This window comes from Conger conger, chromosome 8 (genome assembly GCF_963514075.1).
Source record: "Conger conger chromosome 8, fConCon1.1, whole genome shotgun sequence".
In the NCBI taxonomy this organism is placed as follows: domain Eukaryota; kingdom Metazoa; phylum Chordata; class Actinopteri; order Anguilliformes; family Congridae; genus Conger; species Conger conger.
This window is the reverse complement of record NC_083767.1, coordinates 31,697,436-31,715,353: the sequence shown is the minus strand read 5'-3', so window position 1 is coordinate 31,715,353 and position 17,918 is coordinate 31,697,436. Positions and strand designations below refer to the sequence as shown.

The window sequence follows — 17,918 nt, the reverse complement described above, 5'->3', positions numbered from 1 at the left end:
CAGCTCCGGTCGCCTTATGGTTCCCTCTCTACGTGCACCTGGCGGTCGAGCTGCACGTTCACGCCTGTTTTCCGTTCTGGTTCCTCAGTGGTGGAATGACTTGCCTACCACTGTCAGGACGGCAGAATCCCTCCCCCTATTTCGACGCAGACTCAAAACCCACCTGTTCAAACTCTACCTTAGTCCTCCCTCCTGATTTCCCCCACCCCTCCTTTCTGATATCCCTATCCTTGTCTAACCCCCCCCAAAAAAAGAATAAATAAATAAATAAAATAGTTCTGGATGTGATGCTTTGACTTGTGGTAGAACCTATGCACTTGTAAGTCACTTTGGATTAAAAGCGTCTGCCAAATGACAAAAATGTACAGTGCTCTGGTTCAGTAGATTTTGAAGAAGCCCACCGCAGAGTGGCCACCCGGAAGTATCTCAGTGACTCTATTTACAAACATTCTGATTTGTTGTATTAATTAGCTTTATTTTTCTTATACCCGAGGATGATATAATTTGGCCTCTTCACAACGCTTTTCCTGTTTCCTAAATGAGTGTTAGTCGTGTTTCCAGACAATCATTTATTTCCATGAAGGTTGCCCACTGTCTTTTAATGTAGCTGTCAAACTCTGACAGTAATGGGGTGAATTTGTGCATTGGATCTACAGCGAGCACCATAATTAATTGGACAGTGACACATTTTTGTTATTTTGGTTCTGTACTCAGAGTACAGAGTTTGAAAGGATACAATGAAAATTATGTTGAAGGTTGATGCAGACTGTCAGCTTTAATTTGACAGTATTTTCATCCATAACGGATGAACCGTTTAGAAATGACAGCACAGATGTTAGTGCATGCAGAAGAGAGCTGTAAATATCAACTCTCAATTCTAGACTTTGCCTTTGGAGATTGCTGTTGGCGTATACAGTAACAACATGAGGAAGACAGCAGTGCCGTCTTCTTAATGCAAATTAAGCTGGCCGTCATAAGGCTCAGAAATGAAAATCAATCAATCATGGAACTTTGCAAAAACCATGGGCAACAGCTTGGTTCATTATTACCAAGAAAAACAACAAAAAACCTGGTTGACCGTGGAAGACCACTGTAGTGGATGACCGGACAATACTTTCTATGGTGAAGAAAACCCCCCTGTATATGTAAAAAATCAACCAGCCCGTACACAGAAATAAGAATACGTACATTTTCAAAATTCATGTTTTCTAGTTCCTTTTCTACCAAAAGAATATAACGACAAAAAAAGACTATGTTGAGCTGCTTACATAACCATTTGCTGTATCTAAGGAAACACACATTCCTAAAATAAATCAGGTCATGTGTACACAGCATTTAAATAGCATTTGTGCGCTTAAACACTTTATTTTGTGCTGCAGCACGCAGCAAAAATTGACCAGATGCATAAAACAATGGATCTGTCTGCGTGTGCTGCATCAGGCGACATGCTTACATATCTGGTGTAAATACGAACAATCTGCAAACATTCGAATTACAGTATTTTGGCTACTTGCGGGTGCTGCACAGCAGCGGTGTACAGCAACGTGCTGGATGCGGTGTAAAATTGGGTTAATACACACATATACATACTCATGAAAGCACACATACTAATAAACGTATGTACATATGCACACGCACATACACATACAGACGCATGCATAAACACACACACATACCAACTCATACACACATGCATGCACACACGTATGCAGACACACACAAAAACACTTGCGCACACAGCCACTTACCGTATTGTTCTGGAATACAATTCTGTTGGGTCCTGGGGGGGAACTTGGAGTGAAGGACACCACGGTGTATTTGCGGTTAAGATATTGTCCTTTGATGATGAAATCTTGGCCGAAGCACACATTTTCATTTTGATCTGAGCCACAGAGACAAGAGACAGAAAGTATTTAATACACTTCATTTCTTCAGTGTACGTAAGGAATGACTGTCTCTCAAACTGAAGTCAGCTACCGTGCTACGTCCACTCACTCTGAAGGTAGCGTTATTTGACGTAAAACGATAAGATCACAGTTACAAAATGAGGCATCACTTGTTGGGACTGACAAATCCGTTTTGCCGACATTGTTTGTTAAATTATGTGTGTGTGACAGAAGCGGTTTTGAGAAATCGGCCTTCAAAGTTTGGTGAGCGACCTTAGAATCTAGAAGGTGTTGTGAAGGGGTTTGAGTGGTTCAGGTGGAAGGTTTAATACAGGGAAATAACTTTTTTTGGAAGCTCCTATTAGTGTTGTCTTGTCCAGCATTAGCTATAGCATCAATTTATGCGACCATAGCGACCAATAATAAAGGATATTAAATTGTAGACTGCAAAACTATTTCCTTGAAACATAAGACAACAGAATATATTTCAATTTTTAAGGGAAAATGTATTCAGACATGCAGTGCATCGGGAAAGTATTCACAGCGCTTCACTTTACCCACATTTTGTTATGTTAGAGCCTTATTCCAAAATGGAATAAATTCTTTTTTTTCCTCAAAATTCTACACACAACACCCCATAATGACAACATGAAAGAAGTTTTAAAAAAATTTTTTGCACATTTATTACAAATAAAACACTAAGAAATCACATATACATAAGTATTCACAGCCTTTGCTCAATACTTTGTTGATGCACCTTTGGCAGCAATTACAGCCAAGTCTTTTTGAATATGATGCCACAAGCTTGGCACACCTATCTTTGGGCAGTTTCGCCCATTCCTCTTTGCAGCACCTCTCAAGCTCCATCAGGTTGGATGTGGAGCGGTGGTGCACAGCCATTTTCAGATCTCTCCAGAGATGTTCAATCGGATTCAAGTCTGGGCTCTGGCTGGGCCACTCAAGCACATTCACAGAGTTGTCCTGAAGCCACTCCTTTGATATCTTGGCTGTGTGCTTAGGGTCGTTGTCCTGCTGGAAGATGAACCGTCGCCCCAGTCTGAGGTCAAGAGCGCTCTGGAGCAGGTTTTCATCCGGGATGTCTCTGTACATTGCTGCATTCATCTTTCCCTCAATCCTGACTAGTCTCCCAGTTCCTGCCACTGAAAAACATCCCCACAGCATGATGCTGCCGGCACCATGCTTCACTGTAGGGATGGTATTGGCCAGGTGATGAGCAGTGCCTGGTTTCCTCCAAACATGACGCCTGGCATTCACGCCAAAGAGTTCAATCTTTGTCTCATCAGACCAGAGAATTTTGTTTCTCATGGTCTGAGAGTCCTTCAGGTGCCTTTTGGCAAACTCCAGGCGGGCTGCCATGTGCCTTTTACGAAGGAGTGGCTTCTGTCTGGCCACTCTACCATACAGGCCTGATTGGTGGATTGCTGCAGAGATGGTTGTCCTTCTGGAAGTTTCTCCTCTCTCCACAGAGGAACGCTGGAGCTCTGACAGAGTGTCCATCGGGTTCTTGGTCACCTCCCTGACTAAGGCCCTTCTCCCCCGATTGCTCAGTTTAGATGGGCGGCCAGTTCTAGGAAGAGTCCTGGTGGTTCCGAATTCTTCCATTTATGGATGATGGAGGCCACTGTGCTCATTGGGACCTTCAAAGCAGCAGAAATTTTTCTGTACCCTTCCCCAGATTTGTGCCTTGAGACAATCCTGTCTCGGAGGTCTACAGACAATTCCTTTGACTTCATGCTTGGTTTGTGCTCCGACATGCACTGTCAACTGTGGGACCTTATATAGACAGGGGTGTGCCTTTCCAAATCATGTGCAATCAACTGAATTTACCACAGGTGGACTCCAATTAAGCTGTAGAAACATCAAGGTTGATCAGTGGAAACAGGATGCACCTAAGCTCAATTTTGAGCTTCATGGCAAAGGCTGTGAATACTTATGTCGATGTGATTTCTTAGTTTTTTATTTTTAATAAATTTGCAAAAATTTCAAAAAAACTTAATGTTGTCATTATGGGGTGTTGTGTGTAGAATTTTGAGGAAAAAAATGAATTAATTCCATTTTGGAAGAAGGCTGTAACATAACAAAATGTGGGAAAAGTGAAGCGCTGTGAATACTTTCTGGATGCACTGTATTATAGGTGGATTGAGAGAAAAAAACAGAAAACACCACTATTTGAAGTGCACTTTATCACTCTTCTCGCCGTCTCCCTCCTCTTTCTTACTCTCAAAATCTACAGAGAACAAAAAGTTTTAGTGGCGTGTATGAGCAGGGACAGAACATATAGTCCCCTCCAAAAGTATTGGAACAGCAAGGGGTTGAGATAAAAAGATGAACACGAGACAAGAGTTCAGAATTTCAGGTTTTATTTCCTGGTATTTACACCTAGATATGTTAAACTACTTGTTTATTAAGTATTTTTATTGTATGTACTGAGCACAGCAGATAACAAGTAGCAAACTGATTGTTGATGGGAGTATTTGTTGAGGTATTTGTCTTGTGGGCCCAACCAGTATTGTGTTTTATTACTTAGCGACTGTGGTAACCATACTATAATGGCGATAAGTAGCTCTCCGAGGTAGTTGGGTACTGTAATTGTTTTAACTGTAAATAGTGTGAAGACAAAAACAAAAATGAGCCTATAGAGGCGAGAATGTAAAAATTAAGGAGTTTTTAACAGAAATCATAAAACAATGTGTACTAGACATTGTAGGGTCCTCACACGGGCCGCCAAATAAAGTAAAGACTTTACACTTTATGGAATAGTGAGGTTGACTATTTGAAACATATACGTCTCTGCCCTCGCACGGGGCGCACAAATTGTGTGGGATACGCCCCTACACTTTATGTGTAGATTGCAAGAATTGATACAGACGTTTTGTGATACTAATCCTCATGTATGGCATTAATTAACGTTATGTAGCAGTAAAACTGCAAAAAGTAATAAGTCTCATACAATTACTGTTATCTGAAATATCTAACCACAAATATAGTATTTTAATTAATAATTAAAATAACCAATATTAATGATTGAACAGACAGATAACCTGAAGGTTTGAAGTTCTTTGAAAGACTGATTTGACTCAGCTCTCATGTCTATGTGACACCAACACAGACACCGGGTTTAATAAAATATATTTCTTAAACAGACGTACAAACACAGAACAGATATGGGGTGATGAGCTAACGGGAAGTTAGTAAGATGTGGTATGGTAAGAGTGTGTGTATGTGCGCAAGCGTACTTATCCCTTGAACAAGGGAAAGGTAAAAGTAGCTAGCTTAGTAGGTAGTTACCTAGAGTTCTGGGTGGGAGTGTTAAGAGTGTTAGCTGTGAGAAGAGAGAGACTATTTGCGTAGTTTAAATCTATATGTACGCGGAACACGGCGAATCTATTCATGTAAACATACGGCTAACAGAATATATTCAAACGAAAAATAAAGACAAATAAAGAAGCACAGATTCAAAATTTCAGTTAAAACTAAGCTAAATACTGGCTATGGCGGGAATGTTTGTTTAGTCTTACTGAATCCACCCGCATTGCTGGCTCCAGGAATGCTGAGCTGCTATCCTTGTAGAAGCGGCAGGCTGCTGTGATTTATTGTCCTGGAGAGGTGCGCAAAGCTGGGGTGTTCCTGTGTGCTGTGCGTTGTGGCTTGGTCTGTTCTGTTGCTGAAAAGATTTTTGAGTGGTAAGATGATGTAGCGAGTCGCGTACACCAGTTTCCAGTCACTATATGGCACTTTAAGTTACCGCAAGGTAATCTGGGTGTGTCCATGAGGCCTAGTGGTGCGCTGCGGAGAACTCGGCCTCTGTCCCAGTGTCGGGAGCAGTGCGTGATGCAGCTGCAGGAGCTGGAGGCAAGATGAGGTGAAGAGAAGGGCAAAGAGGCAAAAAGGGGGTGGCTCTTATACCGTAAGTTTATTTCTCCTGCCGTTACAGTATTGGCTTAACCGTAACTAGACGAGGATGTCGCAGAAGTGTTCTGTGGAGTCATGGGAAGTGTAGTTACGTGGTCCCTACAGCATAGAAGGGATACAACAGAGATTGGATTCGGAAGTAAAAAATGTAAAGCGAAATTTGAGAAAGCGAATTAAATCTGTAGAGAAACAATTAAATAATCTACAGCAGCAGTTAGAGATAAGAGCAGATTTAATTTGATGACTCCAGTTGTCTGTGGCGAGGGAAGAGTTTGACAAATGTCTCCGGCACTGGCTGAGCCACAATCTTGACAGCATTGAGGTAAAAATAATCACAAGCAGAATTGCCACTAACTATGAAGGAATCAGTGTGCAAAGTGTAGAAAGTTAGGTCATTGAGCCAGGGAGTGCGTACTGTAAGTCAGTTAAAATCGTCTGGTGGATCAACCAGACCATTTATAAACATTGGTGCTCGCAAAAGAAGTAGACTATTTAGATAATGATGACGCAATAAAAAATGTAAAAAGATGCAATTTACAAAATCTAGCAGGTAATATTTAGCAACAACAGACCTTGTTGAGTGCATGATCTAGCAATTAGCTGGAGAGACAATAATTTATATATTTTTAATTACATTGGGTACACCTTAATACACAGGTCCAGGTTGCCCTTACATTTCCCAACTCCAATTCTAATTTTAACCATTGTAGCCTACAATAAAACATGAAATTGATCATGAACATCATTATTTGTGATGAGTTATCGCACAGAATGACGAACGACTGTTCTTGAATCTTAGTTCTGTATTAAAAATATGAGCTGCCTAATACTAGAAAGCTAGTGAAACCGTACAGTAGTGTGCAAAAATTTGGGCACCCCTGGTCAAAAAGCCCTTTACAATTAATATCTAAGTGAACAGAAGCAAACCTGACCTCTAAATGGTACAACATTAAACATGACACATTTTCTTCAAATTCAAAAGCAAGAAAAAAAAAAAAAGAAAAGAAGCAATATTTCTTTAAAATTTGCAAAGCTCTCATGTTTAACCATTTAGAGTTCAGATTTGCTTTTGATGAAATACAGACAGATTCATTGAAAAAGACATTTAAACCAGGGGTGCCAAAATATTTGCACCCCACTGTATGTTGCAAAATGATTTTCTTGAAATAAAGACCCAGGATTCAAGAAATTGAATCCTGGGTCGAGTAACCCGGGATTCTCCCTTTCATACCAAAGCTGAGCCGTGAACCCTTTCACACTAACCGCAAACACAGGACAGAAGGCCGGCCTGTAGAGTAGTGGTGAAGGCACATGACTGGGACCCGCAAGGTCAGTGGTTCGATCCCCGGTGCAGCCACAATAAGATTAAAGGCCCTTAAACCCTGCTTTGCTCCAGACTGTCTCCTGCTTAGTCTAATCAACGGTACGTCGCTCTGGATAAGAACGTCTGCCAAATGCCATTAATGTAATAATGTAATGTAATGTAATGGGACATTCCCAGGTCACTGCTTCGGTGTGAAAAGGGTATAAGCGACAAGCCAGAGCAATAGGACTGTTAAATTACTTCAGACACAATGTAAAGTTTAACCTTTTAATCAATCCTGCATATCTGTCATTACATTATTACATGAAGAAACTCGCAGACACCTCCTCAACTACTTCCTCCACATTACGGGCCATAACAAATAAAATAATAGGGACATTAGAAATAATATTGTAACATAATCACCCATAAAATTTGGGATAAATAAAATGTTTTACTTGAGAAAACGTATGCATACATAGAATACTGTTGTCATCATTGTTTTCAGTCCAGGAATTACAGTTCCTTAATTTTCCATTTGCTGAGCTCTCAGCAATTGCAGTGAAGATGATTTTTGGTCAAACTGTCAAGCCAAAAGTCAATTTTTTTCTTTATTGTTTTTTTCTTGAATGAGCTCTTTGATTCCACTAATCTCCAAACACAGCCTTTTTTTCTGTGATAGATTTTGTGGACTTGATTGCATCAAAAAGTGAGTGATTATGAATTACACAGGGAGTGGCAAAGGTAGACTATTAGCCTCTCCCAAGGTGAGGTCAGAAAATAGCAAATCTCCTAAACCCAGAGTTTCTCCAGCCAGAGTGCTTCATACAATCCTCTAACCCATTTGGACTGCCAAACAAGAGCTGAGTACTTTCCCTCTTCTCCCATTACCACAAGATGCCTGCGTTGAATCCCACAGTCAGTTAAATTACCAAAGGAGGCATCACTAAATATGACCAGCTTCAAACAGTCCTCTTTGCCCAAGTGCTGGAACTTAAGCACCACATGCTCAGATTTCAATTTTCCAATCATCTTATTCACCTCATGTACGCTTTGCACAATTGCAGGTTTTATTGACGAAGCTAAACAGCACACATCAAACATTACATGTCTGTTGTGATGTGTGACCCATAAAATCTGACCAATTTTTGACCAAAGCTGTTCAGATTCTGCTGCACTCAATTGTGAGTCCCATTGTAGTGCTCTTGATTCATCTAGCTTCATTTAGATTCTTGATGTAGCCATGTTGGTGCATCTCAAGGTTTCCATCAGTATTGACCTGCTCCATGTCCACAAAGCAGAATTTATCCACATCTTATCAAAAGCGGTTTTCAGATTTTAAATAACAGTGTTCTCAAATCCAGGGGTCCCTCTGCCAGATAAACTAATCAACATGAGTGGCTAGGACACCAGTTTTCATACAGCAATCTAAGGGGGAAAGGACATGTTAAAGAGTCCTTGGGAAGTATTTTCTTTTCAAGTTCTTCAAAACACCTTGCAACTAAACATGCTTTTGGAACAATTCTCTCTGAAGTGCACACCCACCTTGTGTTCGCACATTTCTGTCCTCCATCCTCATCAAATACATTATTGTCTCTCCAGAGCCCCGAGAGTTACAGTCTTTTGCGGCTGTGATGGGGAGGTTTGCATTGCAGCAAGGATACCTAATCTAGCTTGAACATAAAGACTGGGTCTGAATTCAGGAAAGTAGATTATCTTCTAACATATTGGTATATTCGTACTTATACTGCATGCAGGCGTGTGTATGAATCTTTGTTTTCTTTTATTGTATTTCATTCCATTTTATTTTGTAAAATAGAATGAGAAATACAATAAAAGAGTCAAAAGATGTATCATCCACAATTAGAACATCATTGTCACCTGTTTCATAGTTAATATTCTAAATGTTTCTTTGTGTTACATCTAGGTTGTCAACTGACACAGCATGACCTTGTGTTTCCTCGGTTCATTGGAATGTCAATGGTTGGACTACTTCAAACTGTGCCCTAAGAACTTGATTACTGCAGTCTCTTGCTCCAGACTTTATCTATTTAAATGAAACTCATTTGAAAAACTATTCTACTATCAATATGAGAGGCTATTCTTGGTTTGGTCAAAATATAAATCAACATATTAGAGCTTCCAAAGCCTCTGGGGGGGTTGGCATTTGTGTTAAAAACTAGCTTCTTCAGGATTATATGGTGCACGTTGTGGGTATGTCTATGGACGGGTTAATTGTACTTAAATTGGAACACCAATTATCACAATACACATTTATTATTATCTCCTGCTACCTAACACCTAAAGGATCCCCACGATGGAGAGATTCTGTGATGGAGAGATTTTTTTCAGCCACCTGCTTGGACTGGTGTACTCTTTGGAAGCAGATTAAATATATTTATGTGGTTATTTCAAAAGTCGTATCTCGAATACGGAAGACTGCTTAAATACGAACGGGGGTGCCACCTAGATCGGCTCCGTTATGAATAAACACAGGGAAACCCTTATTGCATTTAAGGACTCAAAGTGCTGCATTTTGAACGGAAGAATTACTCCTCAACATGACGATTTCACATCAATTTTGTCAAAAGGAAAAGATTACATGTTGACTCCTCGAGTGTTTAGTGTATTGAATTCAGGGTGATTACCTCCAATGCTCTTGCGGAGAGTAATGACCTTGAATGCCTTAGGCTGCTGGGGGACCACTGTAAAATACCTGAATATTCATTACTGCACTTGAAATTTAAAGTTAGACATGACCTTAATAATGAGATGTATTTGGATAAGCTGAACCCCCTAGTGTATTTTATGTCTCCACATATTCTTAGTTAGTTAAAATGGCAGGAAATAAAATTTACTCAGGAAATAAATAATATTGTGCATCCGATCACAGAATACATTTCTTTTCCTTTTCTTCACAATAGAGTGCAAGTGTTTATACAGCATACTAGTATAACAGTAGAGCAAAATTATATCACATCATATTGTACCATAAGAGAAGGTAACACCATAGATATGAGTCATCCCTTTTCAGGGCACCATAATGTTTGGGACGCAGAAATGTTATGCAAATTAAAGTAGTCTTGTTTAGTATTTTGTAGCATATCCTTTGCATGCAATGGCTGCTTGAAGTCTTCAATTCAGCAGTTGCTGGGTGCTTTTTCTGTTGATGTTCTGCCAGACCTGTATTGCAGCCATCTTTATCTCATGCTTGTTTTGGGGGCTAGTTCTCTTCAGCATATGAAAAGCATGCTCAATTAGTTTAGGTCAGGTGATAGACTTTGGCATTCAAGAATTGGCTATTTTTTTAGCTTTGAAAAACTCCTTTGTTGCTTTAGCAGTATGTTTGGGATCATTGTCTTGCTGTTGAATGAACCACCGGCCAATTTTTAGTTTTGAGGCATTCACTTGAACTTGAGCAGATAGGATGTGTCTATACACTCCAGAATTCATTTTGCTATGACCATCACAAGTTATATGCTCCAAACACTTCATTTTGGTAAGCTGATGTTTCAACCCACTTTATTCTTGTTACTCAGTCTCATAAGGGCTTCTTTGACTTTCATAGAAAATAGTCAGTAGTAGGCGTGAGCGAGTATGACATCTGTATCTGTCCAACCAACTGTACAAAGTAGGCAGAGTGTTGTCTAGTAACTGTTTGAATTTCCTTAATATTTTTGTATGATAACTTTTGAACTGGCGGCACGGATGGTGCAGTGGGTAGCACTGCCGCCTCACAGCAAGGAGGTCCTGGGTTCGAATCCCCGTCGGCCGGGGCCTCTCTGTGCGGAGTTTGCATGTTCTCCCCGTGTCTGCGTGGGTTTCCTCCAGGTACTCTGGTTTCCTCCCACAGTGTAAAGACATGCAGGTTAGGCTGATTGGAGAGTCTAAATTGCCCGTAGGTATGAGTGTGTGAGTGAATTGTGTGTGTGCCCTGCGATGGACTAGCGACCTGTCCAGGGTGTATTCCTGCCTTTCGCCCAATGTATGACCCTGTTCAGGATAAGCGGGTTAGGATAATGAATGAATGAATGAACTTTTGAACCATTTTGCACAGTGATTTCCAGTAAAGTGCATTGTAAAGCCAAGCCTTTCACTTTTGCTAACTGCTGTCGTTTCTGTAGGCCATTTTGGGGCTTTTTTTAAATAGCAGAAAATGAAGAAGCAAATTAGGTGGAAAGTCAGGGAAAAAGCAACAAAACGCTAAAAACGTAAGAAAAATATTCATGTATGGGGCGACATGGCTCAGGCAGTAAGAGCAGTTGTCTGGCAGTCGGAGGGTTGCCGGTTCGATCCCCTGCCCGGGCAGTGTCGAAGTGTCCCTGAGCTTGACACCTAACCCCCAAATGCTCCTGACGAGCTGGTCGGTGCCTTGCATGGCAGCCAATCGCCATCGGTGTGTGAGTGTGTGTATGAATGGGTGAATGAGAAGCATCAATTGTACAGCGCTTTGGATAAAGGCGCTATATAAATGCCAACCATTTACCATTTCTTTGATAAGAAGATCACAGACATACGCAGCTCTTCCACAACCACCACCACTCCCCCTCCACCCGACCCCCTCTCTGTGCCTGCCCTCCAGTACTACAGTCTCTTCTTCCTTTTCTATCCAAATCACTTGAATGAGTTGCCTCTTACCAAATCTCGTCTTTCTTTTCACAGAACAACCAGCAAAACCCCCACACCAGTCAACCACTCCATCCTCCTATCCTCCCTGGCAACTACAGGGATCTGCAGCATAGGCCTAGACTGGAGTCCTACCTCTCCAGTTGCTCCTCCCAGGTCACTGGGGCCAGTACAGTATTAGCCCCTCGTCCCCTTGTCACAGGGCTCAGACCTCGGTCCCCGCCTCTTCTCCATCTACACTAGATCCCTCAGCATTGTTATCTCTGCTCGTGGGATGTTATACCACTGTTATGCTGATGACACCCAACTTTTTCTCTCCTTCCCCCCATCTGACATACTGGTAGACATCCAGAGCTGGGTGGACAGCAACCATCTAAAGCTCAACCCAGGTAAGACGGAGCTAATCTTCATCTCTGCTCTAACCTCTCCCTTCTCTGATTTTTCCATTTCACTAGGGGACACGACAGTGACCTCACCCCCCCAGTGCAAGGAACCTCAACGAGAACATCGCGGCGGTGACCTGGGCATGCAGGTTCTTCCTGTACAACATCCAGAGAATCTGTCCCTTCCCCACCACCTACTCAACACACCTCCTTGTCCAAGCAATGGTACTGTCCTGCCTGGACTACTGCAACTCTCTGCTGGCTGGTGACCCCTACAACTGATCCAGAACACCACAGCTTGTCTGGTGTTTAATGTCACTAGGCAGTCTCACATCACCCCCCTGCTCATTGAGCTCCACTGGCTGCCTGTTATGGTATATATCAACTTTAAAACATTGTTGCTTGCATACCAGGCATTTAAGGGATCATACATCATACACAAGCTCATCCCCACTCCCCACTCTTAAAGCTGCATACCCCCATTTACCACCACAATGCACTCGATGAAAAATGCAACATCGCACATACACGGACTCCAGACTCGACTCGGACTCGTCAATAAGGACTCGTGAACAATAAGAGTCTGCCAAATGGCATCGTGAAAATGATGAAGTGAATAATGTCACAGCCAATTTCAATTATTTATATGAAAGATATTCCTCAGTTAAAACACACACGTCGTTTTATGCGCCCATAGAAACACCCTGCACTGTATTACTTGCAGCATAGCTGGCTAAGATTACAGTTCCGCATGTTGTGGCCTTCAAGTTTAAATAATTCAGGCTCATGGAGCCAAATAAAATGATTGCAACTCACAAAATGTGGACAATTGAAATAAAAGATGCGGGAGCAACCACGTCAAATTTCAACAGACATTTGAAAACTCATATGGAAAGGTAAGTCAGTTTACCAGCACTGGAGCTGATCCCACCGCTGTTCACTATTGCATTAATGTAACTTGGCTAAACTGTATGTTGGCCAAATGGCGCATTTCAGACTAGTATGTTCGTGTCACTGTTTAAATCAGCATAACAGAAGCGCATAATTTCTTATTTTGTTGACTGCCAAGTTGTAGCGATGTTGGCTTGTAAGGTACATTTTCAATGTAGTTCACACAAGCAGCTGGGTTTTTAGTAAAAACGGCCATGTCATGGGATTTTGATCTGGAGCCTGATCAAGGGTTGCACTATTTTATAAACATTTCAGTAAGGTCTTTAATATCGATATGCAAGCAGGACAACAAGTGATTTTGAATGTCTAGTTATGTGACGTTATGTACCAGTTGTGTGGACAGTGTTTGGTATTTCAGTGTCATACAAATATGTACTGTATTTTCGAGAGAGATTGTTTGTAATTAACGTTAACATTAAAAGCTACCGTAGAATCTGAGTTTGCCATGTACTGCATGCGGTTTTGAAAAGATTTATAATTTTACTATGCAATAGTGCAATGGCATTCCATAGGATTCAAGGTTCCCAATTTCTTGCATAATATCTAGCCTCATTTGATTTTTACGAATGATTAAAGTAAATGCTTAACAGTTACCTTTCATTGACAAATTTAAAAGTAAGTAATAATAATATAATAATAAAAATAAACCAATACTGCAACATGATTCAAATTTCAGCACTTCTTAACTTTGTTTACAAATAAAGTTATAATTATACGTAGATGTAAATTAAGCCTCGTCCTAGACTGAATTTAATTGGAGATTATCCATACAAAGATGCATTTAGTCCAGAATGAAGATTAATCTGTGTTCATGTAATTGGCCCCTATTTTGTTATTGGCCATCATCTTATATTACAGCCCATGGTAATGCTTGCATTATGTCACGAGTCACACAGAGTTCTTAAAAATAGAATGGTTATTTATTTAATCTTACTTATTGATATATCAATTACCTACCACACCAGACCTGAGGTTTTGGCAAGCCAGCCATCTTGAGAAAGGCTTTGCCAAAACGTTGGCTCAGGCATGGTAGTTCATTCATTTCTATATCTTCAGTTAGCATAGGAATCATGATTAATTGTTTAGGCTGCACCATTCTGAAGACTTGAGACTTGACTCGGACTCTAACTCAGAGACTTGAGACTTGACTAGGGCTTGTGAACATCCCTGGTAAGTACATCCATCCATCCATTATCTGAACCCACTTATCCTGATCAGGGTCGCAGGATACATTGGGCGAAAGGCAGGAATACACCCTGGACAGGTCGCCAGTCTATCGCAGGGCACACACACAATTCACTCACACACTCATACCTACGGGCAATTTAGACTCTCCAATCAGCCTAACGTGCATGTCTTTGGACTGTGGGAGGAAACCGGAGTACCCGGAGGAAACCCACGCAGACACGGGGAGAACATGCAAACTCCGCACAGAGAGGCCCTGGCCGACGGGGATTCGAACCCAGGACCTCCTTGCTGTGAGGCGGCAGTGCTACCCACTGCACCATCCGTGCCGCCTCCTGGTAAGTACAGTTAAATTTAATATATTTTCCTCGTGATTTGCGTCTCTTGTTAGAGCCTTTTGCTCACTCATGGAATACAATCGAATACGCAAATTGTTTATTAATTCTTGTAAAAAATATATGCTTTATCTGCTCCAAAATTATCATTTTTAGAATAGATATTTTCAGGGCAACATGTTTGGAATTAAGTTGCAATTTGAGTTTTGCGAGTCTGTCATCAAAGAAATGGATGAAAAGTGGCTAGAAGCTATAGTAGCCAACTACTGTTCTACTAATCAGCTGAAAATGTGATAGTTGTCCTCTCTGGGACTAAGCAGTTGCTACCTAATATTCTCCTTTATTCCTTCTCCTATCTTCAATTATGGGGGGCAGAAATGAGGATACATTTTACCCTATTGGGATGCCTCCTAATTAGTGTGCCACCATGTGAAGCTTAATTGAAGCTGGGCCTAATTACTGTAATGAACATGTCAATGAAAAATTACTAATTTAACATGTTAATATCACACACATACTGTTTGGGTCAATTTGACCCGGCGGTGATAATGGAGGATACAAAGGGTAAAATGATCAAATTTAGACCAAAACTGATTTGTTTTCTTTTCCAATATCAGAGACAAACCAACCACACACACACACACACACACACACACACACAGACAGAGAGAGTCATACAGAGACAGACGAACACAAACACACATACAATTTGTTCCTGGACCCCAACTACACCCCTTCCCATACTTTCTGTTGGGAAAATGCGAAATGTATCAAATATCATTCTACCCAAGACGAGAACGGGAAAACTCCGCCCACACTCAAGGAGGATGGGCAACATATAAAAGGGCCCCTGCATGTAGTCCTACCAACATTATGCATCTGTACTCTCTCAGAGGTTGAAAAGATGAGCAATATGAGCAGAAGAATGACAGCCCAGGAGGCTCTGGAACACATCTTTAGTGAGGATAGTGAAGTAGAGGAGGAAGTTCTGAAAGTGAAGATGATCTTGAGATCAATTCTGATCATGATACATTTTCAGATGATGACCCACACCCATCAACTCCAAGAGAGACATTCATATCAAAAAATGGACAAATAGAATGGTTCTCATCCCCAAACAGGCGTCAGGGAACAGCATCAGCTGCAAACATAATAATAGGCAGAGCCAGGGCCCACTAATCTGCTTTTGAGTTGGTCATTCCTGATTTAATCCAGAAAATTGTTCTAGAAATGACTAATTCAAAAAGGAGGCATGTTTTTGGGCAGTTGTGGAGAGAATTGGACAATAAGCATTTACATGCTTATTTGGGGCTTCTCATCCTGGCTGGGATTTATCAGTCCAAAGGGTCACCAGGTTTGATAATCGGGAGCCAAGAGGTGGCAGACCTGGCAACTATTAGGACAGTGTGGGACAAGTGGGTAGAACGGCTGCCACTACTCTACAACCCAGGTCCTAATGTTTGGAGACTCCAAAAGGACACATGTAAACTGAATTATGTTATTGGTTGTGTATGAGGTGTAAAATACTGTAGATTGCATACAAAAAGAGAGAACATGTTTTATCCTGAAAAATGTATTCACAATTTCCCCTGCCAGTCACACTTCCCCTACCGCTCCCTCTCAACATCCCTCACCCGATTTGGCAGCAGCATGTCAAGAAGATTGTAAAATAAATTAAAAATAAGTACATAATAACAACTTGTGTACTAATATATTGATTGAAGATCAAATACTCCAACAACAATTCAAACATATCCCCACAATTGCACATGCCATTTATTATTCAAAAGCAGGCCTGCTCCTTACTTATAAGCAGACAGAATAATCAGCTAAAATGCTACTCCGGCATCACATTCCATTACATTAATGGCATTTGGCAGACACTCTTATCCAGAGCGATGCACAACAAAGTGCAAAGTGCATACCCATAACCAGGGATAAGTGTGCTGAAAGACCCAAGAGGGAAGTACAATTTCAACTGCTAGCTGCACAACAAAGATAAGGACCCGGGCCTATTTGATCATTAATTTGTCTAATGGTAATACCGCAACACGCAAATGTATGAACAAACCCCTTACCTAGCCAAACACTGCTTACCTAGTCAAACTAAACATCTTGATACACAAGTAAATCACAGAAAGACAACAATTTACAGGGAAGTAGGGAGGGACAGGGAGAGGTGCAGCTTGAAGAGGTGCGTCTTCAGTTTGCGCTTGAAGGTGGGAAGATTCTACAGCTCTGACGTCAACGGGGAGTTCGTTCCACCACCGTGGAGCCAGAACAGACAGTAGTCGTGGGTGTGAGGTGGAAGTACCAAGCGGCCTGTGGAGGCCGAACAAAGAGGTCTGGCAGGGGTGTAGGGTCTGATGTTTTTTGGAGGTAAGCTGGGGCAGACCCCTTAACTGTTTGAAAAGCTAGCACCAATGTTTTGAATTTGATGTGAGCCATGACAGGCAGCCAGTGGAGGGAAGTAAGCAGGGGGGTGACATGCGAGTGTTTGGGAAGGTTGAAGACCAGAAGAGGTGCTGCATTCTGGATAAGTTGGAGGGGTCTGATGGCGGACACTGGGAGGCCAGCCAAGAGGGAGTTGCAGTAGTCCAGGCAGGACAAAATCATCGCTTGGACCAGGAGGGTCGAGTAGGGGGTGAGAAAGGGGCGGATTCTCCGTATGTTGTATAGGAAGAACCTGCATGACCAGGTCACCACCGCAATGTTCTCGGAGAGGGACAGTCTGCTGTCCATCACCACCCCGAGGTTCCTTGCACAGGGTGATGGCGTCAGCGAGGTATCCCCTAGGGAAATGACTGTAATACTCCTAATTGACTGTACGATGAGCAAAACTTATACTGTTGGTGATTGCTCATGGAGAGGGACGTTGTCCATAGCATGGGGCGACATGGCTCAGGCAGTAAGAGCAGTCGTCTGGCAGTTGGAGGGTTGCTGGTTCGATCCCCTGCCCGGGCTGTGTCGAAGTGTCCCTGAGCAAGACACCTAACCCCCAAACTCTCCTGACGAGCTGGTCGGTGCCTTGCATGGCAGCCAATCGCCGTTGGTGTGTGAGTGTGTGTATGAATGGGTGAATGAGAAGCATCAATTGTACAGCACTTTGGATAAAGGCGCTATATAAATTCCAACCATTTACCATGCGACTGCATTCAGAAAACCTTTGCGTTTTTGTAGACTTCTGAATTAATCTTGCTGCTACCATCATGGAGTTACATCATCAATAAAGATCCCACTCCAGGAGCAGCCATCCAAGCCCAAGCCATGACACTTACTTCACCATGCTTCACAGATTACATTACATTGATGGAAT

The 17,918-nt window shown here is 41.8% G+C and overlaps 1 protein-coding gene across 3 annotated transcripts in view; it reads right to left on the bottom strand.

Moving 5' to 3' along the window:
• The window catches only part of LOC133134786 (uncharacterized), an 89,517-nt gene that overhangs the window by 55,519 nt on the left and 16,080 nt on the right, over positions 1-17,918 (bottom strand). For all 3 annotated transcript variants that reach the window (XM_061251182.1, XM_061251183.1, XM_061251184.1), the window contains exon 4: positions 1,749-1,882. In XM_061251182.1, coding sequence (XP_061107166.1) covers positions 1,749-1,882 — 134 coding nt within the window. The remainder of the gene's footprint in view (positions 1-1,748; positions 1,883-17,918) is intronic.